Raw genomic sequence first — 26,464 nt, 5'->3', positions numbered from 1 at the left:
AGACAGCTTGATACTTCGTTAGAACCACGTTTAGCTTCTCCCTCGTGCCACATATAACAATGGCCCTATTTGTTTGCCAAATCAAACAACGTAAAATGAAAAACCGACAACTTTCGCTTGTAATATAAAATACTTTATATGAACTTGTATCCGAAACTGAAGTATATTCTGAAACAATTAGTTCTTCTACATGATATAAATTACCATTACTTATTTTATATTTATTATGACACTCAATATTTTATATGGACCTAAAAATCTTGATTTCGTTTTATGTCAAATATCACCTATCTTCACCTATCTTAAATATTTACGGGGGTTTAATTCTTTCATTCAATCTTTTATCCCTATCATGCTTTTGCTTCTTTAATAATTTATGAACATTTTGATTTAATTCTTTCGCAAAATCTCTATGCTGGGCAGTATATCTCTGTATAACTACCTTTTCTCTTAACATTTGATAATTCAATTAATAATGTATTAAATTATCTATTATCTCCGCATTCTTTCTTTAAAGTTAACTCTATATTATTCCATTTAAAATCATGATCTACCATTGAGATAGTCATAGCAGCTTTAGACTCTAATTTACTTAATAATAACATTACATTTGGTGGTGTATCTCCACTTGCGATCTGTAACCAATGTTTGGCAGAATTTATAAATTTATGTTTTTTTGGTTGATAGCACATGCAAATACCCCGTTCACAAAAGCAACTAAGCGGTCGATAGAAAACAGTATTTAAATTCTTTAAATCGCAAATGATTTGATATAATTGTATGGTGCCAGGAACAGGGGTAATATTTTTAGTTCAAAGCTTTTCTAAGGACATTATTCAAGTTGTTATAAGCATCTAAACCATGAGATATATCATGACCATAATAGCGGCAGTACACATGGGGCCAAGGCGTTGGGCCAACGTGTTGGGAAAAAATGAAGGATATCAAGATTCCTGTTCACACATTGGCGTACTGTTCATTCTGCATTGGAGCTTCAAAAGATGGACGTAGTCCGTAGAAGTTCTTGCAGCCGCGGCAATTTATTTATACAATGTGTTTAATTATTACGTACATGTGCACCAATAACAATGAGTGTACTCTGCCGTCTGCGATGATACCATTTTCCAATCTCTATTAATTTCCTTTTTTTTATTTCTGTATAAATAAAACATTATTAAAAAATATGTTTAGATTTTTTCAAATGTTTAAAATGTGTACATTTTACATTTAATTTAATTTTAACTACCTATAAAACGAAACTTTAAAGATTACGGACGGATCTATTGATTGGTGATATTTGATAATATTATTTATGTAATATACCTACATGTAATAAAGCACAATTTAATCAAAATCATGCTCATTGTATATTGTTATTTAATTTTTAAGAACAAGTAACTGTTTCATACTATTTTACTCATTTTATAAAATATATATTCATTTTTTTATCGCAAATGTATGAAAGTGAGTTATGAAAAACATCTAGAATAATATAATAAATAGAAAATAAAACATCTAATTTATTGAGTCATATGGTTTTTATTTTTGTGTAGTTCATGCCGTGGATTCCAAATTATTCCTTCATGTCGATACAATTCTACGAATTGTAAAACCTCATTGCTTGTCCACATCGGCGCCGCCATCGCTATCGGAACATGGAAACGTAAATTTCATTGACGCGGAACGATACTATCTCCGCTGACGAGTAACAACAAACTGAACAAGACACCAACGTGTGAACGCTGTTTGCGGAGCGCGCCAAGATCCTTTGAAGTGTGCACAAAAAACCGACAACATTCGGATGGCCTGCCAATATTGGCGCCAACTAGGCTAATGAAGCCAACATACCGCCAAGTAGCTCTCTACACGTTGGCCCAACCCGTTGGCCCAACACGTTGGGCCCATGTGTACTGCCACCATAAGACACAAGGCCAACCAATTTTCTTTTGATGGCACCACTGATTCCATCAGCTACACTTTTTCCGTGGCCATATTCCGAAAAAGACCAAGTGGACGCTTTTAAACGTAACTTTTCAGTGAACAAATTCAATAAAAAGAAATTCTTTTTTTGGCGATACTGGCTCGATGGGCCGTCAGAAAAAAGTGGATGGTTTCAATATCACCTTGTTCTTTAGCATATTATTTGATGATAGGAAGTAAATGAGCCCAAATGGCATTCGGTTCGTGACAATTGTTGTCACATATTGTTACAAACGATTGAGACCTGTCTTTGAAGAAAACTACTCCCGTGTGCAATGTAATAGAATTTTTAGAAGCACCAAAATGTGTAGATTGAACTTCTTCTGCATACTTGCACTCATAGTTCTCTGAAAAATCGCAGATCGCAGTGTAATTCATCTATTTATTTTGTTAATGTAAATATATTATGACAGTGGTATTTTCCTATTTTGTACTAACATATTTCAAATTTTAAATCCACATAACGAGATTCACAAAATCTTGAATTAGGATTTTAATATGCTTATTTGAATGCCATAAAAATGAGTAATATAATTTTTTATTTATACACGATACGCAACCAGCAACTGGCATTTATAAAAGTTCTTCCCAAGCCCGTCTCTTTAAATTCCTATCTGAATAATCGCTACTTGTCATGTCCCCTATCGCAGGACGTTTCTCTATTTCGTTTATAAATAATTCAATATTAAAAGCTTCGGTTTCCATTTCGGACGATTTCTTGATGACCCGATGAACCCTAAAATACGTCCATCTGCGTCGAAAGCGCGCGCTCAACTGAACGGCAATATGGAAAACCAATGACCTCAAAGCGCACGTTGATGCGCGCTGACAACAGTCGAGCGCTAGTGCAGCGTTCGAAGCGCGTATCAATAAAACGCGCGTTAGCATGTGTACGGCCCTTTTTTTTTTGCAGTGTATAATCGCGTTTCCTCTTCCTCATCGCGCCATCTCCGGCGCCGGTGTCTAGTGTACGCCCGCCTCGCAGCCACACAGGAAGTGCGCAGCTGGGCGATTTCGGCAGACCACCAGTACATCCGACGTCTGCGCGGAGTTGAGCGGGCTCTAGGCATAGACGCATCGCAAACCTGCATCATGGCGTTTGCCAGCCATGCTGCTTCATCTTCAACTGAGCCATCCTGCGGCGTAGGTATCCACGACTGCACTATGGCGGCCTCGATCAGAAGATCCCTGTCGAGGCTCCGAAGCGCCCAGCGCGGACGCCTATCAGTCGGGGGAGACGAACTGGAGGCCATCTAAACGTACCCTAAATACCTATATTTAAAATCTTACATTTAATCACTGTCATCGCTATAATCGTCGATTTTCATCATCGATTTGGTTATCATTATCAATAGAATCGCCACTTGGCTCCATTGTTGGAGCAGTTAAAAGAACTTCTTGAGGAAGAGATGTTAACTTTTTTTTGGTAGTTTCCGTTTACTTGTTATTACTGGATCTGATGATAACAGCAAGAGGTTAAAAATGTCTGCGTTAGATTTTTCGCGACTGCACTGTCGAGAATGGGGCTCTCTGTATTTTTTAAAATCTTTATTACGGGCTTCTTGGGCCTCTTCAGTTATTTGCCCTATCGGCAAAAGTGCATGTTTTATTATTTCAGGCCCGTGAATAAAAAAGTTGTGCACAGTGGGCGGCATATCATACCACGGGTACTTGTGCACAAAATATTTGGCAGTTTCAGTTGCAAACGTGCGGAATTTCTCCACATCAATCTCATAGCCAGATGACATGGCAATTAATATATTAAATAAATAAAAAAGAGTTTATTTTTTCACATCAGTTACATAAATAAGTTTACACATTTTCAGTACATATAAATAAGTGTGAGACTGTTGCCTAAACTAGGTAATAAAAATTACCTGTATTTTAGGTCACCAGGCCCCCACTCCTCACTTCGTTGGAACACATTTTCAATATATAATTTGTTGAGAGAAAACAAAATAACACTAGAAATAAGAAAAAAAAATTACAAAGAATATACCACTATTATACCACAGTTGTAACCACCAGACCAGAAAGCAAATGTTTTGTTTATTTTAAGAATAAATTCAATACAATTATGATTATGTTTTTTAACTAAAATTACTTTCCCATCACACTCACACTTAGCCCTACGACCAACGACGAGTCTTGGGATCGAATGACTGGATACATAAAGCCAGTCATTCACTAAGTCTAATACAAATAATAAGATATACCTACCTACTTAATTTAATATATTTTACTACCACTTTATTACCTCCTAACAGTTAGCAAAACCTCTGTATCCTCATAATTCAAAGTAAGAAGCCATTCCTCCAAAACTATTTTAAGTTTATTTTTTGTAAGTGGATAAATGGATATTATTTGGGAAATTTTGTTGTATTAGTACAGTCCCCAATTGAAATAAAATTCATTTCCGTGGGACTCACCTCCGTCATACGGACTACTGATATCCACTTAATCGGCATGTTTTTCTGAACACAAAAAGTGCGGTTGTCACTTCCTAGGGGTATGGAGGGGGGAGCTATGACGAAAGGTGGCCGTCGGGCCGTTCTATTGTGCGGTATATCTAGATAACTACTGGACCGATTTACTTAAAAAGGGTGTCAATTGTAAGATAATTAAATAAACATTATTTGAATCCTTAGATTCATTAATGTAAAACTAGTACCAACTGATATATTTTCAAAAATGAACATTTTATGAAATATATTTTTTTTAATGTAAAAATCTCGGTAACCGTTAGAATTATGAGAATTTAGCTTATTATAAAACATAATTATAGCTACTTTTATCACCTTTCTAATGAACCTTCAATAAAGACAATCGAGCAGTAAACAACGAAACTACAGCCTATTAATTGAGCGTCGGTAGCGCCAAATTAGCCCTTTTTAGGGTTCCGTAGCCAAAATGGCAAAAACGGAACCCTTATAGTTTCGTCATGTCCGTCTGTCCGTCTGTCCGTCTGTCCGTCTGTCACAGCCGATTTACTCGGAAACTATAAGTACTACAGTGATGAAATTTGATGGGAATATGTGTTGTATGAACCGCTACAAAAATATGACACTAAATAGTAAAAAAAAGAATTGGGGGTGGGGCCCCCCATACATGTAACTGAGGGATGAAATTTTTTTTTTCGATGTACATACCCGTGTGGGGTATCAATGGAAAGGTCTTTTAAAATGATATAAAGTTTTCTAAAAAACATTTTTCTTAAAGTGAACGGTTTTTGAGATATCAGCTCTCAAAGTCGTAAAAAGTATGTCCCCCCCCCTCTATTTTTATAACTACGGGGTATAAAATTCTAAAAAAAATAGAGGTGATGCATGCTAATTAACTCTTTCAACGATTTTTGGTTTGATCAAAGTATCTCTTATAGTTTTTGAGATAGGTTGATTTAACTGTAATTTATTATATTTGCTGCTACGGAACCCTTTGTGCGCGAGCCCGACTCGCACTTGGCCGGTTTTTTGGTATGAATCGTAGGAAAGTTAAAACTGTACATTGAATCTACAATAAATACCGAAGCCAAAATTATAGTTTTTAGAATTTTTGTCTGTTTGTCTTTATGTCTGTCCGGGCTAAACTCAAAAAGTACTGTATGGATTTACTTCAAATTTGGAACAGAGATAGCTTGAGACATGAGGAAGGTTATAGGTTATAGGTATTCGTTTTATCCCGGAAATTCCCTGGAAACTGGAACTATGCGTGTGTTTCTTTTCTTTGACTATGCGGGCGAAGCCGCTGGCGGAAAGATGTGTAAAATAATATAATTCTGAATAAAAAGTAGTTAGTTACGTCAATTTTATTTATTTTAATTTCCTGATAACTATGTGAGCAGAAACGTATTACATAGATAGTATTTTCAGTGTTTTTTTCTAATGTGATCAGCATAATAAATAGCATAGGACAGCGCACTTTACTTGGATTAAGTTAAGATTAATTACAAGATTAATAATAATGGTTTTTAGTAAATTCAATACAAGGCTAAAATTTAATAAAAAACGTTTTTATCTAATTATTATCATCGTCATTATTTTGATCAATATCTTCTACATAATAAGACTGGTTAAAACATTTGTATCGGACGTGGCATATCCCTTCCAAGCACTTTTGTTTCATGTCACTACATACACAACGGGATGAACGGCAACCAGCTTTAAATAAATAAATAAATAAATAAATAAATCATTTATTGCATAAAAACATGGTACATACAAAGATATTAAGATGAAAATTAAGGAACATTCATGTTTTTACTATAGTTACATAGCATACAATAATTATTATTAATTCACAAAATGAATGAGAATGATAAGTTAGTTACAATTTAATAATACGAGTCAGGAGTATTGTCAGTTAAAATTAGTTTTATACATAAATCATAGTCATACAGTCAATCAAATATCAAAATCATTATTTTATATTATTTATACATTTTTCATATTATACAGAAATTCATTTAAGTTGTAAAAACAATTCTCTAACAAGTATTTAATTAATTTATTTTTAAATCCTGGAAGAGGAACCCCTTGCAGGTCTTTTGGAATTTTATTAAATATCTGAATACCTATGTAAGGAACATTTTTTTTGTACAAAGTTAATTTAGGCCTCGGTAAAAACAATTTGTTTGGATATCTTGTTAATTTTCCAATTTCTTTATTAAGTTTAAAATATTGAGGATTTTTTTTTATGAAAATACAAATTTCTTTGATATATACAGGGTTACAGGAAAAGTCGATGTAGATCCGTTAAGGGCATGTAGTACACATAATTTCTGAATGATTTCACTACGGGACCCCCCATCCTAAATTTTACCGTTTTCGAGATATTCGAGTTTTAATTTTTTTTATGAAAATGCCCAATTTTTCGGCTATTCAATTGAATATTTTGAAATTTTTTGACTCTTATGATTATTTTTTTGGTTTTTTACATGAAGAATAAGAAGCTAAATTACCTCAATGACTAAAATTGCACGTAAGTTAACTAAATAGGTCATGGTAGACGATCGAAAATTTAGAAAATAAGTACAAATTATAAAAGAATATTTTTCTTTTCTGGATATCTCAAAAAATAATTATGGCACTTGCTCTGCAGATGTGCTTAAAAACATCTACATTTTATCAGCTATCCAACGAGGTATAACAACCTAGGGTTGTATTTAAACTCATAGAAAAAAACATAGTTGAAAAGGTTCAGGTAGTAGGTCTAACGGGTCCCTCGGCTATTATCCTTCAAGTTAATCCGGTGCGTGTGAGCGCGACAACTTACGATTTATGCAGATGAGAGTGAGAAAAATAATGTGCAAAAACAAGTTTGGGGATACAACATGCCCATTGTTTTGTATTTGGTCGTTTGTTTGCTTGCCATCCATTTTAGTCTGCTCATGCGATTCGTCCATGGTAGATGCGAAATATTGTGCTTTCGGATCCCCACACGACTTATGTGTGTGACTTAAGTGACCTACTAATGATCTCCAATTACAATTACTGCGGGACATGTGGTTTCAACATGATGGCTGCCCTGCTCATTTCAGAAGAAGCGTTAGGGAATGGTTGGACACTAACTATCCTAACAAATGGATTGGACGAGGTGGGCCTTTACCCTGGCCACCCAGATGTCCCGACCTGACCCCCATTGATTTTTATGTATGTGGGCACATGAAGAGCCTCGTTTACAGTGAGCCCAACCCCATATCGTCAGTGGAAGTTCTCAAAGAAAGGATAATTAATGCTGCTAACGACATAAGAAGAAAATTAACTTAATCGATGGATGCATGAAGGTTGTACCTAGCCGAGGGAGGCCTATGTTCAATAGTGGAAGCAAGTAGGCTGAAATGATGATGCTGAACTTAAGTCAAATTAATTAGATTAAATAAGGGCTATTTATTCTGACTGCCATGTAGCCTTAGAAACTAAGTTTCACCTTTGAGGTTAATAAATACCCTAGAGTGTTATACCTCGTTGGATAGCTGATAAAATGTAGATGTTTTTAAGCACATCTGCAGAGCAAGTGCCATAATAATTTTTTGAGATATCCAGAAAAGAAAAATATTTTTTTATAATTTGTACTTATTTTCTAAAGTTTCAATCGTCTACCATGACCTATTTAGTTAACTTACGTGCAATTTTAGTCATTGAGGTAATTAAGCATCTCATTCTTCATGTAAAAAACCAAAAAAATAATCATAAGAGTCAAAAAAATTCAAAATATTCAATTGAATAGCCGAAAAATTGGGCATTTTCATAAAAAAAATTAAAACTCGAATATCTCGAAAACGGTTAAGTTTAGGATGGGGGGTTCCGTAGTGAAATCATTCAGAAATGATGTGTACTATGTGCCCTTAACGGATCTACATCGACTTTTCCTGTAACCCTGTATACATGCAAGAGGCAGGATTCTCAAGTTTTTAAAAAGTTCCCTACAACTCACAGTAGGCCCAACATCACAAATAGCTCTTATGCACTTTTTTTGTAATTTAAATGCTCTGTCAAACTCAACCGAATTGCCCCAAATTATAATACCATATGACAAGACTGATGATACATAGCCGTAGTAGGCCGTTATCGCTGCTTCCCTTGATATCGTCTGTCTTAATCGCCTTATTACATAAACAAATCTATCAAGCTTCGTGCAGACCATATCAATATGCGACTTCCAGTTACAGTGTTTATCATAAATTACCCCAAGAAATTTAGCTGTTTCGACTTCTTGTATTATATGTTCTTTGTATTTTACTGTTAGGTTATGAGTTATTCCATTATACGGGCAGAACTGAATAAAATTTGTTTTTTGTAAATTTACTTGAAGATTATTGGATTGTAACCAATGTATTGTTTTTTGAAGTATATTGTTTATTTCTGTTTCGTATGTATTAACATTGGTACACTGCACAAAAATAGTCGTATCGTCCGCATACAAAACACATGGACAGTCGAGATACATTGGCAGGTCATTGATATACGTCAAAAATAAAAATGGACCTATTATACTGCCTTGAGGCACACCTCGTTCAATGTTTCTGTACTTAGAGCAGTAAGTGCGTTTCAAATTTCCATCAATTTTCGTAATTTCAGTGCATTGTTGTCTATCACTCAGGTACGAATCCATTAAGTCATATGCTTTTCCTCTTATACCATAATTATAAAGTTTATAGAGTAACTTGCTATGATTTACGTTGTCAAATGCCTTAGACATATCAAGCAATAGGGCATTAATGGGTATTTTGTCATTAAGACTGTCCATTATAAGTTTCGTCATATTAAAGCAAGCTAATGTCGTGGAACTACCGTTTCGAAATCCAAATTGCATATTTGAGAGAATTTTGTTTTTTTCAAAAAACAAAATTCTCAAATCTTAATCTCAAATCTTAATCTAATCTCTTAATTCATGTTTACATTGTCATGATAATATCACTTCGATAAACTGACTTTACTGATGAAGTAATTGGCAACAGTTTTTTGTCCTCAACCTTTCAGCTAGAGTCTATGGGTTCAGAAAGCGTGGGTCTTGCTACGTTTGCATTCTGCCAATAAAATGCGTGGTAGGTGGCTCTTAGCGCGGATACTTTTGCTATATTCGCCTGTGCTTTGCTTTCCATATCGTATATAAATAAACACAGTATTTTAATAAGTATTTATTGCTACTCTTAAACAGATCCGATAGAGATTTTGATGATTAATGTTTTCTTTTTTGTTGATACGCACGCATTTATACTGTGTCACCATCGCTAAACAGTTCTTGATAATATAAAGTAAAATTAGAATTCGTTAATGTATTAGACATAGGTGATTGTTGTTGTAACTCAGTCAGTGTTGCCAGATCCAAATTTTATTTTCCGGGAGGCATACCTATAAAAATCCGGGAGTCTTAGGGTAAAATTACAAAAATTATCGGGAGATTTTTTAATATATATCTTTATTATGTTTTTGTAAAATTTTGTCATTAATTTCAAAATTAAAGCAATTACAATTATTTTTTAATAAATTTTTTGTATGAAGGACTCCCGATATAACCGGGGTAGACAGCTTATTACGTAACTTTGTCTTGGTTAAATTTATTTGGGAAAACAGCCTTTCCACAGATGCACTTGAGTGTGGCAAGCACATAAAACTCAAAACTGTCGAAGTTAAATTTGGAAACATTTTGCTGCCATCACCCAAATGCATCTGGGCTATCTTTTTCCAGAAAGCTCCTACTTCTAAATTTTCATCTTCCGTGTTTAACTTCGTATTCCGAAGAAGCCGCCATTCGGTGTCAATCTGTTGGATAATATTTGAAGGTGCTATATTTGGGAACCTTCCCAATATGTCGGCGATGGATAGTATTTTGCCACTACAAACTATTTTTGGATCCATAAACTCCATTTTTTTCAAAATTTCCATATCATCTTCAAACGGAAATCGCTGTAATAGTTGTTTAATTGCCTCAATGTAAAACTCCAAACAGCGGAACTTGAATTGTTTTATTTCTTCGGGACTGATTGTTAATGTTGGTGAAGATAATGTCGCCCCTACTTCAGCGCCTAAATACCAATCTTTTATATCCATGTACTTTCTGGGATTTTTATAGTCGATGTTTTTGTGATCATTTCTTGAAATGTATTCATCTTTCACATAACATCCCAAAATTGTGTAGATTACGGTCATGACCCTGTTGTAAATTATGTGTACATTCGTATTTTCTGATTGCATGGTTCTGTTTAGTTCGTTGAATATTCCTAAGGCATACGCCATAAATTGCAGATACAGCTTGTTCACTGGGTTTTCTAGCATTCTCAATATGTTTTCTGCAGCTTTAATACGGTCACTGAAAATAGCGTCCCTAAAGTACAACTTTAAGGCTTCGTATTGTTCTAGTAGCCTCTTTACTACTGCCTCTAAAGAGAGCCATCTTGTTTGAGAAGGTTGCAGTAATTTGTGTGGTTTTAGTTCCAAAAAATCTTGGAATTGTTTCAATAAGCCGGTACGTTTTGGGCTACCATTCAAATAGTTATACACATCCCGTGCTAGATCTTCGGGTTCTCGAGGCAATTTTAAGCAAGCGTTAGACGCTACAAGATGTACAGAATGGCATACACATTTCATAACGAAAAGGTGTGGTATGTCTTGTTTGAACTTCGTAGCAAGAGAATTGTTTTTTCCCATCATTACGTTGGCACCATCTGCGGCCAGCCCTATCATATTTTTTTTATATGGAATCCTCAAATCGGTCATTTTTTTTGTAATTATTTCATGCAATTTTTCGGCGTTACCTTCAAGAATTTCAAATATTTCAAAGAAAAAATCTTCCACCTGAAAAAGAATAGGGTTTAAAAAGTATAAAAGGTAACATATTTAAAATGAAAACTTTACATTATAAACATAATATTTACCTTCAGATTATTTCGAGCGATCCTCACAATTACTGCTAAATGCTTTTTTGTACTTTTATCAGTACTTTCATCAGCTGTTAACGAAAATTTATTTGTCTGCATGGCTTCAACCATGGTGTCAACGTCACTTCTTCCCAACACCTCCGAAATAATTTTTGTTGTTTTAGTACGTCCACAGGTAATCCTTTTTGCGACTTCAGAATCTGGGCATACTGCTCTTATTAAATCTGGGAAATGTTCCATGACATTGATCGGAATATTATGTTCAACTATGAATGCGGCGATTCTAATTTCTGACTGTTTGACTAGTTTTTCTAACGATGTAGATTTTTTTGTAAACATCTGGTCTAGACTCTGTTGACCTCGAATTTTCAGCTTATTGCTTTCATGTTTTTTTGTCTCTTTGTGTCTTTTAATATCATTTTTACCCCCTCTCGTTATATTTATATCGCAAGAGCACACTTTACAATAAGCAAAATCTGGACCTGAAAAGAATATTTTTTAATGTAGCCTAAATATTGCAACAAAAATGCGTTAATTTCTCAAGACGAAAATACTGCCGTACTTTAAGAATACTTTTTTAAACTGGCAACTTTTATAGGCCGCCTTATAGATGATGAGTCTTAAAAACCAACTGTGCAAACAGTACTAAAAAAAACAAAAATATCATAGACCATAAAGCCTCAATGACTTTCTTGGATCAAAGTCAATAACTTTGCAGAATAGAACGCAGAAAAAAATGTAGTCTGCATAGTCCAAAAATAATCATTTGAACTGTGAATTTAGAGTTCAAATTAGTTCAACACGTCAGTACTTTTGTGTGGTGTTGTGGAACTACAAAACAAAATGTCAAAATTACAAATTGATTACTGCACTACACACGAACTATTTACATGTGTATGCATACAAATCCAGGAGGTTTCCTGAATAACGAATGAAATGGGTTTTTTGTATTCAATAAGTTTTTATCATTGAGTAACTAAGTAAGGCTTTTATTATTATTTAAGTCCCCTTTGACCCTTACCTTTATTACTTTTTGATAACCATCCCTCAAACAGATCATCTTTTTCCCAATCCGGTTTATAGCTGACACTGTACTTCTTTTTCTTTGGGGGTGTATTTTGCACCTCTTGATCATTCTCAGAACTAGACATTCTAAGTTCTGACAATTACAGCTTTAAAACTTATATAATTAACACTTTAAAATGATGATACTTAGAAACAAACAAAACTTTTCTCACTTCACAAAGTGCTCACAAGTAACAACATGTTTATCTCTGGTAACAACGAAGCAATCTAATACTGTTCATTTAAATACCTTACTTATCCTTAAAATTACTAGACTGAACTATGTCTCCTAATTTGGTCGTATAATAATTAGAAAACCCGGTTAGTCTGGTGTCCCAAAGTCTTGCTGTTTAATATTCAACTTTATTCCATTCCATGAAGGCATACTTTACACTACATACTGTACAAACTTATTACTTTTATGATTCGTTCGGTGGTTTGGTGATTCGTTTCACGCAGTAGACGCAGTGCATCGCAGTGTTTTTAGTAACTGGACTTCAAGCTGTGGAACAGTAAATAAAAATCGGGAGGTTTGATTGAGCATCCGGGATGTCGGGAGGATTTTACTAAAATCGGGAGAACTCCCGGAAAATCGGGAGATCTGGCAACAGTGAACTCAGTAGACGGAGCATGAGCCTGACTACGATATTCGGAAGATATCTTGGCTTTGAATTCTTTATTCAAGTTTTAGTTGCTGTAAATCTAAGAACTTTTTTTTGTAATTTTCCTGCGTTCATTATATAGGTTAGGTAAATTATGGCAAGGAATGTTATTTATTCGGACATTCCTGCGTTGGTTGAGCAATTTATATTCATCGGTTAGTTAAAGTTTATAAAAAAATTCTCCAGAAGGTGCATACTTAAGAGCTCGAATGTCGGTTACCTGAAAAATAGAAACAGAACTTAATGTATCGATCCAATGTAGTGGTAATAGTAATTAATTTAATGTATTGAACTAATTTATATAGCTTAGGGTCTCCCTTCACTTTTCCTGGTCTTATGGAGTTTTAGAATTGTACTTTTTTTTAATTTTTGAAGTAAGAATAGCTTAGGTATTCAACTGAATACGGTTTTGTTTTCTTTCCATTCTTACAAATTGTAATGTACTCAGCTGGAACATAAATGACTTGATTTTTTAGTTTTTTTTTCAATCATTGCGTGCATACTGTCTACCTCCATTTGTGTGTGGCCTAGTTCCAAATATTTTTGTTCGATTGTTACATTATGCAGCATGGCTATGTTGTGAAGAGCGTTTTCGATTCGATTCTAGCTAATTCCCTTCTATTTTAGGTTTGTCTAGATGTTCAATAATGTCTTCATTGTCCAGAAATATCATTATTTATGGCCCTATAATATATATTTTTCTTTTTCTTAGATTTAAATCCTTTTACTACAAGTTTATTAAATGACAGTTCTTCAATTCTGCAGACGAATCGAAATTCTTTGTTTCTATGACTGGGGACGAGCAGAAAATATCCGGGTCGTCTTTTGTTATATTTTACATCTGACGCTGTTTCTATCTCGTTATTAAATAATTTACAGCTTGGCGACGTAGAAGGGTATACATACAATATAAATAAACCAGGACTGTTTTTCATTTTCCTTATTATCAAATGATTTGTTTTCTTCAAGTGTCAGATTTCTTAAGCCCATACCACGCGTATGTCTGGGATTCACGGTTTCAGGAAGTAGGCATTTATGGTGAAACTGTACTACATACAATTACTTCGATGTGGACTGGCTCTTTTTCTCCGGCCCAAATACCAAGTAGATATTGCTGTCGGATTTGGTAGAACGAATCACTATTTTTCAAAGTGTTGCAGAACGCGTTGTTTTTATTAAATTTTAATATTTGGATTTTATTTTCTTCAGTTGCTTTTTTCATGCCAATTGTTGATGCTGAAAAAGGAAATTTAACGTCTACTAGAATGTAATTTCCAATGAGCCCATCTGGCGTAGCACCAATGAATGGGAAATCTTTATCTTTAAACAGTCCACAGGGCTTAATAGACACGTTTTCTTGTTTTTGTATCTTGTGCAATGTTTGCTGCTCATTTTCAATACCATAAGCAATTGATGCAAAATGCCCAATTATTTTTTTATATAATATATTTTTTACCAGCGGTGCGGTGTCTTTTGATACTTGTCTTTTGCAAATAGGGCCAAAATTAGAGGCACTAATAAGATTTTTTCCGAACTTCTAGCCATTTGCTTTGTAATATTGTATTACGCTCTATCGCGTCCTTGTCAGCAGTTTTTTTTTTTATTCTAAGGATAGGATTTGGACGCCCACTTGCGTGATCGGCCGCGTATATGAGCATTTCTCTATAGGTGCACTTGCAATTATATTTTTGCAAAATATTTTTTTCAATAAATCATTATGCACAGGACAACCCAACCATGTCATATTTATGTTATTTAATTTTTTCCCAAATTTTTTGTTAAATAGCTTAGCTCACCGTCTTTATCTAGATTAATTATTTCTGGAGGAACGCATTTGAAATAAAACTGCGTAAGTTTTCAAATTGTATCATTTGACCAAAAGGTTGGATTTTTCATATTACAACAATCCCTTTGGTGTCGAGGGAACGAAGTAACAATAGTTCTTCTTTGCAATTTTTATTTGGGATTGGACTTGGTAAAAGTAATTGTGGTTTCTTTTCAATTTTATGCCATCTTCATCTTCTGTACAGAAGACACCTTTTTTACTTCTTATTGCTTCTAGTGGCGTCAGTGCAGAAGCCGACGATGGACATTTTTTTATTCAACAATTCCATCATCTCCTATCAAACCATCTGGACTTGCACGAAGGAAACAATAGTCTTCATCAACAAATGATCCGCAAGGAGCTATAGTCATGTTTAGCTGGTTTGCAAATTCTTTGATGGCAGTTAATTCATTTGACTTTCCATATCTTGTCGATTCATTCCCTGCAAATGTCGAATAAAGCATTGTTTTTATTATTGATGTGCAAGGAGTTGTAGGCTTCATTTTACAAATTTGTCCAATCATTGAAGCAATGATTCTTTTTTACGTTCCAAGATTAGTCGGATCGGAGTTCGATTGGTCAATAGTTTCTCTTTCCAGGGCCAATATCTCTGCATGTGTCTTTTTTTCCTTTTGATTGGCAATGAATTCATCCATCGGCATATCAGGCTCACTTGTGACGTTGCCGTAATGCTGGTCCGCCGGATTTAACCGCTTTGTTCGCTCTATGCCTAATAATGCATCTTCAGTTCTGTGTTTTCTTTTATTACACGTTTTTTATATAAGCTTCACCTGTATGTTTGTAACCGACTTCTATGGGCGCGATTTTGACCCACTTTAAACGGCCAGATTTCGTTCAAACTTTGTAGATTTATTGAGGACCTCCGAGGTTTTTTTTCAAATTATCGCCTATTGTTTTTATCGGGGTATGAGGGCCATGGGCTGCAGCCCATAAAGCCCATGGGTAGATCCGGCCCTGAGCAACGTAAAACGAAACCTGCTTCCAAACTTTCGTTTGCAAGGCGTTTTCGATTTTTTGTTTTATTATTATTTAATATCGAAAAGGTTTGTTCACATATATGTGGGGATGGTGTGAATTAAAACGCCAAAATTAGCCCAATCAATTTATTTCCCTTAGACACCGGTTATAAAAAATACATTCAACAATCCTCCATTTCTTAGTACCAAAAAACACACAGTAATCTGTCATAGATAACCATCGTTCTACAGTCTACAGATAACATATCCACAGATTCTAAATAGAAAAACACAGACTAAAAATAAAAGTAGTTATGAAATACAATCTTAATTTATCCTATTCCCACAAATATGTATAGGTAGAACCAAATAAGCACATTTCAGAGCGTTTATGCGCAACTCTTTGTACATATTTTTATCAATGCAGCGGTAAAAGTTCAGCAAGTCTCCTTCGTTGAATTTGTTGTGTAAATCTTGGTCGTTTTGAATATCGATATTTCTATCTGCATTGACTCGGGCGCATTTTCAACTGAAATCGTGAAAGGATTGCTGAATATGTCCAACAGAGGTTTCACTTTTTTAAACTCTGAAATCTGTCTTGAAAAGATTGATTTATTAGGTGGATTTATCAATGCAAATATTTAGTATAACACATCATATACTCTACTTTTATCTACGGGTTTAACAATAGCATATTTCGAAAACTTATCTATAATCGTAAGATACCACTGTCTTTCTGAAGACATAAAATCAATATGCTATACTCACATCGGTTCATGTGGAGTGTCTGTCTCAGAATATTATGTATTATTTGGATGTCTATTATACTTTTCGTTCCTACATAATTCACAATTTAATAAATATTTCTTAATATTTTTCCTCATATTTTCCCAATAATACTTTTCACGCAATTGCATCTGCAACCTGCATGTCTATTATTTAAGTGACATTCTTTAATTAAATTAAATTGTTCCTCTTTATCATCTATTTCTATTAATGGTTTAATATATCTACTATTGATACTATCAATGATTGGAATTCCTGTATCGCTACCTTGTTGACAAGAGTGTATTGTATTGCTCAACGATCTTTAGTGTACAGAGGCTGGGGTCTTCAAATTAAATACCGGATATGCTGAACTACTTTATTACACGTTAACTTAGGTAGGCGAGTGGCAGGCGACTGACTCTCGCAGGAGTGTCGCCATTCGCCGCGCCACAAAAATCGCTGAATTTACAATATTCAATTACTGCGAATAATAACACACTACATACACCCCCCTTCTTAAAAAAAAATGTTTCACATAAATGACAAATACCAAAAAAAGAAAAATTAACAAACATTAACATTTGGGTCTATGCTGTGACAAAACACTTAAATCTGTACCTTGACTACAATTTAATTCCTTCCTTAACATTTTCCTTGCACGTATAATACAAACTTTGTATATTAATATAGCGCAAAACACTAAAAGGATGACTGCCATAACCGTCACCGTGATGCTCAACACTTCCAATTTTAAATCAGTATAAGATAAACGATAATTCCTCGCCACAATGCGCGGCAAAAGAATAGATTCTTTAAGTAGAATACAAATAAACCACACAAGTGTAGACACTTGTGTAGTTTATTTGTATTCAGCATACGTAATTCTCTTTACTTTTGACGTGCTCAATTTTATAATCGTAATCTTGTAATTTAAGTTTCCATCTCGATAGTCTTTGATTTGGCTCTTTTAGTTTAGACAACCATATTAACGCTTCATGATCCATTCTTAAAATAAATTTTCTATCATAAATATAGGGTCTGAATTGGTTAACAGCCCATAATATTATACTAACAATTCTTTTTCAGTAGTATTATATTTTCTCTCCGTTTCACTTAAAATTCACGACGCATACGCTATCGGATGATTTTCCTGACTTAATACTGCACCTAGAGCTATGTCCGATGCATCTGTAAAAACAATCGTTTTATTTAAATCAGGGAATGCTAAAATCGGAGCATTCATTAATGAATGTCTATACGACTCAAAAGCTTATTTATATTTATTATTATTAATATCAATAATCGCGTTCTTTTTAGTCGCACCCGTTAAAGGTTTAGCTATTTTACTTACATTAGGAATAAACTTTCGATAATAATCTATTAATCCTAAAAAACTTCTAACTTTTAAAGTGAAACTTTTATTACATCGTCTCAAACTGTTTGGTCTGTGTAGCGCATGTCGCGTGTATCGCGGCTGCCGAGTAGGTATACCTAATAAATAAATAATCATATATTTTCCTCATAAAAACTTATAACTACACTAACAAAATTTGCACGTAAATCCCGAAGTTAAGTCTAAAGTAGAAAAATATTTATTCCCTTGGAACTTATACATGTCTATCTCACCTTCCCTCCATATAACAAATAATGTACGCTTAGATCTATGACATAAATTGGAGAGTTGTTTTAATAATTTTGAATGGTTTTCTAACTCTACTATACTCTACTATATTTTCGCTAAATTTTTCTTTTGATATATTTAAGAAGAAGGTAGCGCCTTTGAATAACGCTCTCTTTATGGCGTAGCATGTTGTAATATTCTTAAGGTCTAAGTTTGGTTTATAGAACTTATATCCTTCTTGACATTATATATATATATACAGGGTCCGCCATCTAACTTTTTTTTTTTCAACTAGTGCTTATTTCGTGAATGGCAACACTTAGCTCATGTCTAATTTTACAGATAATTAGTTTTATCCTTCCGCTGAACGAATATGGTTGTGTATACGCTTGAACAACGCTGGGAAATATTGCGACATTACTTTGAAAATCATGGTAATGTTGCAGAATGTGTGCGAAAATTGCGTACGGATTTTAGAAGAAATGAAGCACCGTCAGCTCCGTATGTTCGTTACCTTGTGAAAAAAGTGAAAGAAACTGGCATCCTCATCGATAAACCAACGCGTGAAAAGCCAAAAACAGTGCGTACACCCGAGAATATTGCTGCTGTGGCCGATAGTGTGCGTGAAACGCCATCAACATCAGTTCACCGTCGTTCTCAACAATTAGACATTTCCACCGTTGGACTATTATTTGTGGGGTGCCGTCAAAGATAAGTGTTACGCCGACAAGCCAGAGACAATTGACGCTTTAAAAGACAATATTCGTGAAGCCATTGGTGAAATACAGCTGCACACAATCGATAATGTACTCAAAAATTGGACCGATCGTGTAGGCTACTGCATGGCCAGCCGAGGCAGCCATTTGAATGAAATTATTTTCCATCATTAACCGGAAGGATTGTACTTTCAAATAAAAAAAGAAATTTGAAAAAATATTTAGTAGTTTTTTTTTTTTAATGGCATTTAAAAAAAAAATGTTATTTGGCGGACCCGTTATATATATATATATATATATATATATATATATATATATATATATATATATATATATATACACAATAATGCATATAAATCGCAGGAAATTTAAAACAGTACATTGAATACCGTTCTCATAGGCCATAGGTATATCATCACCCCAAGATCAATAGAAAGGAAGCTATTGGGTTACGGCGCGCCAGTCTTCGATTTGCTTTTGTAACAGAATGTCTTTTAATTTTCTTTTGAATGTCAAGAAGGACATAAAGAAGGATATAAGGATATATATATGACGTATAATATATTCTGCCCTAACATAAATTATATATGCATATATTTATTATATTTATTTATTATTAATATTAATATACTTCATTATGTATTTATTTTAAGTAGATACGCTTAATTTATTTTTTTTTAATATTAATACGGACCTCAACCGCCGGTGCAGCCTGAAAATCAGCGCTGTTTTTTGTGCAGCATTTTGCTAAGGCTTATCCGTTTGCTAATCTTAAGTTAAATTTTGTTATGTCGTTGGCTGTGTTTTTTTGCTATAAATTTATTTTCTTTCTTTCTTTCTTTCAACTCTTTGCCATCCTCAAGATTCAAGTCATAAGTGCAATGTATATCTTTGAATACTGCGTGGACTTCACTCAATACGTCTAAAATTTTTGATACCGCATCTTCTGGTAGATTTTGTCCTAGCATAACACACTCACACCTGTCCCCTCTCGCAACTATTTTAATTAATACTTTTACAACAGCAAAAGGGGTGCTAAGCATTAGTGCGGTTATTGCTACAGTAGGCTTATAACAATGTTGGAATTTTACTGTACCATAACTAGTTGGGAACTCGATGACACCGTCCACATTTACGCCAATAAATATGAGTGATTGTACTGTTTCACATATTGATTGATTTTGCAATTGCACAAATACAAATGGACGTTGCAGAGTCATTCCCAGACATACAGACACTGCCTCTGGAATGCACATATTTATGAAATCGCTATTCATATTTCCTGCTCCACTCTGCAACATTAATATTTCCGGTTCTGTGAAACCTCCTCCAAATTGCCAAACTGAGTATAGTTACAGATACCTAAAAATTCTATTTCTTTCTCCTTGAGTATTCATGGATAAATGTGTATACATTTATTTTTATTTAACTGTAACCTATTCATATAGTCTTGCTTATTTTTTGAATATATAATTTTCTACTTATTTCTGTTTATAAGATATTATTCATCATTCTTTGAAATGTCGCGGGAGCGTTCTTTAAACCGAAAGGCATCCTCAAATATTCATACTGCCCATTAGGCGAACTAAATGCGGTTTTCTCAATAGAATCTTTGACCATTACAATTTGGTGATATAAATAAATAAATAGAATAAATAAATAAATAATCATTTATTTTCCTCATAAAAACTTATAACTACAGGTAAATTAGCTTGGAGAAATTTTTGCGTTTGTAGAAGTGTATGGTCAGCAAATAAAAAAAAAACAACATTTTATTTTTAGTTTTTATTCAAGTATATTAGTATTATTAATATTTTATTAGTTCCAAACATTACAAGCAGTGCCGATTTTAACTTCAGTGAAGACGTGTATGAATTAGGTGTTCTCCGACCATAAATGTTTTATTCTAATAATTCATCAACCCCAGGCACATCACAATCATCCCCATCCTCGCTTTCATCAGATGAATTATTTAAATTAATTATAATTCGTTCTGATATTGTGTCTAATGCTGCGTCTCTACCCTGATATTTGCTTTCCTCCTCAATAGCATGTAGACAAACTTTTCTCCATTCCTCTACAGTTATGGCGTTCATTTTTTCTTCAGCTAATGACATAATAACCTTCATATTCATTGCGACATATGTTTTCACTATCCCCCATATGTTTTCTATAGGATTAAACTCCGGGTGGTATGGTGGTAAACGCAGCACAGTATGACCGTGCTGTCGTAATATTTCGTCTATCTTGTACTCTACAAATCTCGCCTTGTTTTGCAGAATCAGTTCATATAATTAATAATAATTAGGGATGTGACGACCCCATCGCCCACGGTTGGAATATCTATTGTCTACGTGACAATAGATATTCCACCCGTGCAATCAGTCAACCCGCAGGACACCTTGTGGCGGGGTGTCGGGGAGTAGCGACCCCGCGGGAACCGAGTGCTCCCGGGGGAGGCCCCTGTCTTCATCTCCGGCTCGCCTTCACCGGCCGGTCGGAGTGAAGCCTGACGAGGACAGGACCCCCACCTCTGGCTTGCCTTAACCGGCCGGCCAGAGTGGAGTCGCGAGAGCTTTTAGCTCGAAGGGTAGATGCGAAGCGTAAGTGGCGAGTGGGCACGTGATGCTGGACCCTCAGGGAGCGCGTGATCGTCGTTTAAAGTCCAGGGACGCCTCTCCACCCTTAGCTGCTCACGACATGTTGCCCTCTTGTTGCTAAGTTACAGCGACTTTTTAGAGGGCCCATCTGTGAGAGGGCGAGTCACCGTCTACCAATATATTTTTACAAACTTTGTTGTAGAAAGGCAGACGCCATAGTTCCTATAGACCCAGTAACCTGTCCACATAGCACCCCTTTCCATAGTCCAGTTATTTATTTCCATTTTTCTGTAATAGCCCTACATCGGCCGCGGACTGCCCAGGGCTGTATCTCTATATAGTGCAGTCATGGGCAGGCTGCGGCTGATGCCCCATAACACATTAAAACTCTCAAAAGGGCCTCTGCGTGTTGGATCCGTGTCCCCACGTAAGCCTTCCAAAAGACCGGGTACCGTCCTTCTGGTGGTACCCGAGTATTATGGTGATGAGAAACATAATAATAAAATGGTCTTTATTTGTTTCTCACAACATTAGAAAGGTTACAAAAACTTATTAATACTACACAATGTACAGTAGAAGATAACGTTGTGAGAAACTGGTGCCTGAAATAGACTACATAGAAGTCTGAGGTACAGGTCACCAGCCCCCCTCGCGGATATCATACGAGAATACACAAGTTTACGTACCTACAAAATGCATAAAGTTTGAAAATTGAGGCTTAAGCAACGTGGATGAATGCTCGATGTTTCGAAATGTCAGCCAGTCAATCATTTGCTGTTTTCTAGAATTACTATTCGGTGCAGGATTTTGTATTGAGTTATGATATGGTGCGTTGTCAACAACAACAACACTATTTGGTTGTAACTTGGGTATTAATTGAGTTTTAATCCACCTTGAATAGTTGTCATAGTTCATATTGTCGTGGTAATCTCCACTTTTTTTGGTTGGCTTTAAACATAAGCAATGCATTTGGTATAAAGCCATCCATACCACCGGCATGAACAATGATTAAGCGGTTACCTTTCGTTATGTGTTGCTTCAAACCTGAAGTGCTTCCATCTGACCAAGATTTCGAGAGGGTATGTGATGTACTTATATAAGTTTTTTTGTGGCGCCCTCGATAACTGAATGCACACAATCACCCTCATTTTGGGTGTGTCCCACTTCCAAGAATCGATGGGTTATGCTGTGGACATCATTATTTTTAACAATGTATTGAAACATTGCAAAAACCATGCGGTTTTTGTTCTGCCCACAGTAGTTATCTGACCAAAGTCTAAATTGTTTAGTCCCCGCATCGATCAATGGTTGCAAAAATGACATAAGACCACTCATCCACCACACACCACCTATCTCGTTAGCTCCTTTTTTGCCATTTGTCTCCGTCCACATGTAGAAAACCCTGTCTTTTTGGCCATGTCATAAACAGTAAAATTATAAAGGTTTAACATTCTTTTATTATTATTAAAATATGCTTACGTCACCAGATGGACAATTTAAAATTTTTTGCATGTCAAAACAAAAGGGGAAGGTATATTAAAAGTTGTGTTGGGGCTGTCTAGTACAAGATCAATTGATTTAATAGATTTAGGAACAGAAGTGGGAGTGAAAAAAAAAACACAATGTTACAATTATAATCAAAACTCGGTAATTACTTTATTAACATTAATATAATTTATAAAATAATGAAATAATTTCACACTAATTTTTTAAACTCACTTTCACTAATTTAATTGTAATTAAAAAAAAAATTATATAATGCAGAGGGAGATAATAAAGGCAGTTGACTCCACAAACGGGCAGAGTTGTAGTATGTCAATTGACTCGCGACGAATGGTGCCGCGAATGAGCGCGCCAGCGCTTTTATCTGCAATCCGCCACCACTTGTCATCCTCTCTATTGGCGCTGTTTTAGTTTTTGTCTAACAATAGATAAATTTGGAAGCATATTATTTTCTTCTCCGGCAGGCTCATTATTACTTATAATATGTGTGGTCTCGTCATCTTCTATGACAGATGAGCAAGTATTTTCAGCAAACGGTAAGTGATAAACGTCTTCAATCAGCACATTTTGTAATACTTCATATTGTTCATATTGTTCTGACTGATTGACTCCGGTGTATTCTTAAAGTTTCAGATAACTTTTATGCATCCTGTGGTACTAATTTCAGAATTTCTTTAAAATCCTTGATTTTTGCGCAGGACAATTCACGACCTTCAGGATAAAGAACTGGTAAATCGTCTGGAAGTCGATATTTAATTTTGTTTTACGACCCTTTGTCCCTTTGGAAATGTCGGTGACTTTAGGCTCAGCATCCGCTAAATTCTCACTCATATAAATTTTTGCAGGTTCTTCTTTCCGTATGATAATTTCACAAGTTGATAACCATGAAATCTTCTGCTTGTATCTGTTATGTTTAATAATGTTGTAATCTGTTTATAATTCTCAAAAATAAATCTGTCTTGTTATTGCATGAAATAGGTATTCGTTTTAACAACGATTCCATCCAATTTTAAAATTTCTTATTACATACTCGCTTTTAGCTATAAATAGATTCAGTAAGCTTTCGCTACCGTCATATTTCGGTATGATATTAAGTATTTCCTGTGGAATCAGTTTAAAGGACTCCATTTTTAATTTTAAGTATATTTTATAATTTCAAAAATTTTTATTATTCTTAACCTAATACTACGCGATGTAGCTATTATAGGTAACCTAATTATGCGAGCCTAATCTTGTGCACGTAACCACGGAAACCTCTGAGTAATCGGTGTACATACATAAAAAAAAACATACCGGCCGAATTGATAAACTCCTCCTTTTTTTTAAAGTCGGTTAAATAACCTCCTCCTTTTTTGAAGTCGGTTAACAAAATCAGATTAACATAATATATGGCCCAATGATGCTGATTGGAAATTGTGGAAAATGAGACAAAACAGGGAAGTGAAAAGGTTTACTCACAAGCTGCTCGTCTGCATTCTTCCTGAGTTAGACACACTGCACGACACTTTCATACGATCACTTGACGTATTTATTTGGTTCGGAATTTTCGCATCTGCGTAAAGACATGTTTCTTTTTGGAGATTTCATGAGGTTTCAGTCCAGGAACAGATAGAAGACGTCGCAGTAGGCCGAAGAAGAGATGGCGAGATAAACTTCACCAATTTAAAAATGACTGGTTTTCATTAGGACAAGACTACGCTTCGTGGAAGCGACTTGGAGAGGCCTTTGCTCAGCATTGGGACACGACAGGCTAATAAAATACAATATAAAATACAAAGACAGTCCTTTCTACTTAGTTGTTCGCGTTAACTGATTTTGGAGTTTTGCACGAAGACAGTAATAAAGGATTTCCACGCGACAATCCTACCGGCTGCGCCAGTCAAGATCCAGCGACCGCGTGATGTCTTTAAAAAAAGATATATTTTAATTTACATGAATTTAATTAAGGTCTGTACAATGGTTAGCGTTCAGATTTCAAGAAAGGAGTTTACAGTGATCAATGGGATGATACCATAAAATCGTATTAAGTGTTTTCTGATGAATTTTGCTTCTATGAAAACATACTCCTCAGGGGAAACAGGATAGTTATCCCACACAACCTTAGGAAGCAAGTATTGCAGGCAGCTCACGAAGGTCACCCCGGCATTGCGGGGATGAAGGATCGCCTCCGATCAAAAGTTTGGTGGCAAGGATGTGGAATCATTTGTAAAACATTTACAATATTTTACAAATTCCCTCCCGATTTATGGGGTGCGTGAATATGAATATGAGTACCTTTATTAATGCACGAAATAATCACACACTCACAGATTAATTGTTTATTGATTCCACATAGGAGAAAGGTTCCAGTACACGAGAAACACAACATTAAAATATACGAAATAGAAAACACTGAAAATAAGCGCATTCAATAACTAAGACCGAATAATAAAAATACCGCGACTATGTCATGGAATAATAAATATTATAATTATTTTGTATGAGTGTAATGCATGTCTTTATTTTTTGTGTTTTTGTGTGATGAATGTTTGTGTTATAATTAAATACGAATATAAATATGAAATAAAATATTTAAATACTTGTTGTGTGTGTATACGTATGATAAAATACATACACTAAAATATTGTGTTTTAGCCACAGGATGTACCTTGGTAGGGTTATCGAACCCTTCAGCTCCGATGAAACGTAGGGAGCTTCCAGCGGAACCGTGGGTGGATGACGCTATAGATCTATAGCTAGGACCATTACCTAATAGTGACTATATCTTAGTCATCGTCGACTATAATGGTCGCTATAAAGAGGTCAAGATCACAAGAGTCACAACGAGGGCGGAAATGATAAAAAAACTAAAAGAAACATTAAGCCGATTGGGTTACCCGTGGTCAATTACGGCGGATAACGGGCGATAATTTATCAGTGAAGATGAATGCCGAAGTCGAACGCCAAAACAAGGACATAGTCAAACGTCTTAAGATAAGTTAGTTACAGAAAAGATGCCATCAGAACTTTTTTCAAAAGGCAAAATAGGGATAAGATTCCGATGTTTAGAGACATTAATGAGACAGAAGATGATTCAGAGGTAAGTGACAGAGATAAATTGCAAGAAGAAAAAGAAGAGCAGAAACTCCGGAAATTGGTGAAGGTGATAAGGTATATTTGAAAGAAATGGAGAAGACTAATAAACTAGCAACTGCTTTCAATCCTAATCCACATCTAGTGGAAAAATCAGTTAATGGTGACGTTATTGTAAGAAAGGAAGAGACAGGGCAGAAGCTAAGGAGAAATGTCATGCTTTTGAAGAGAATGGAAGGACATTGGAAACAGGTACAGAATGAGTAGTTATAAGATGTAGAAGTATTTATTAGTTTATG

At 35.0% G+C, this 26,464-nt stretch overlaps 3 protein-coding genes across 3 annotated transcripts; all 3 read right to left on the bottom strand.

The window, feature by feature from the left end:
* Positions 1-2,861: 2,861 nt before the first annotated feature.
* LOC149475749 (uncharacterized) lies at positions 2,862-3,233 on the bottom strand. The gene has a single exon (XM_089712492.1). It carries the CDS (start codon positions 3,231-3,233, stop codon positions 2,862-2,864), a length of 372 nt encoding a protein of 123 aa, XP_089568618.1.
* Positions 3,234-9,794: 6,561 nt separating this feature from the next.
* LOC149475748 (zinc finger BED domain-containing protein 5-like) lies at positions 9,795-13,043 on the bottom strand. Its single transcript, XM_089712811.1, has 3 exons — positions 12,378-13,043; positions 11,354-11,838; positions 9,795-11,273 (listed from the first exon to the last, which is right to left on the bottom strand). The coding sequence occupies exons 1-3, from the start codon at positions 12,505-12,507 to the stop codon at positions 9,885-9,887; spliced, it is 2,004 nt and encodes a 667-aa protein (XP_089568937.1). The 5' UTR covers positions 12,508-13,043; the 3' UTR covers positions 9,795-9,884.
* Positions 13,044-20,891: 7,848 nt separating this feature from the next.
* Positions 20,892-24,568, bottom strand: LOC149475747 (uncharacterized). The gene is made up of 3 exons (XM_089712491.1): positions 24,552-24,568; positions 23,802-23,997; positions 20,892-21,257 (listed from the first exon to the last, which is right to left on the bottom strand). Exons 1-3 carry the CDS (start codon positions 24,566-24,568, stop codon positions 20,892-20,894), a joined length of 579 nt encoding a protein of 192 aa, XP_089568617.1.
* Positions 24,569-26,464: the final 1,896 nt, after the last annotated feature.

This window comes from Colias philodice, chromosome 29 (assembly GCF_061535455.1).
Source record: "Colias philodice isolate Cphi_HAF_F1 chromosome 29, ilColPhil1 Martin Lab GWU primary, whole genome shotgun sequence".
NCBI lineage: Eukaryota > Metazoa > Arthropoda > Insecta > Lepidoptera > Pieridae > Colias > Colias philodice.
This window is presented reverse-complemented; position numbering and strand designations above follow the sequence as displayed.

Coding starts and splice junctions, on each gene's coding strand:
- LOC149475748 (XM_089712811.1), bottom strand. CDS start 12,507: ATGTCTAGTTCTGAGAATGATCAAGAGGTGCAAAATACACCCCCAAAG. Junction 11,839..12,377: donor GTTATCAAAAAGTAATAAAG/GTAAGGGTCAAA, acceptor TATTCTTTTCAG/GTCCAGATTTTGCTTATTGT. Junction 11,274..11,353: donor TCGCTCGAAATAATCTGAAG/GTAAATATTATG, acceptor ATTCTTTTTCAG/GTGGAAGATTTTTTCTTTGA.
- LOC149475749 (XM_089712492.1), bottom strand. CDS start 3,233: ATGGCCTCCAGTTCGTCTCCCCCGACTGATAGGCGTCCGCGCTGGGCG.
- LOC149475747 (XM_089712491.1), bottom strand. Junction 21,258..23,801: donor AGTTCTTTATCCTGAAGGTC/GTGAATTGTCCT, acceptor CTGCAAAACAAG/GCGAGATTTGTAGAGTACAA.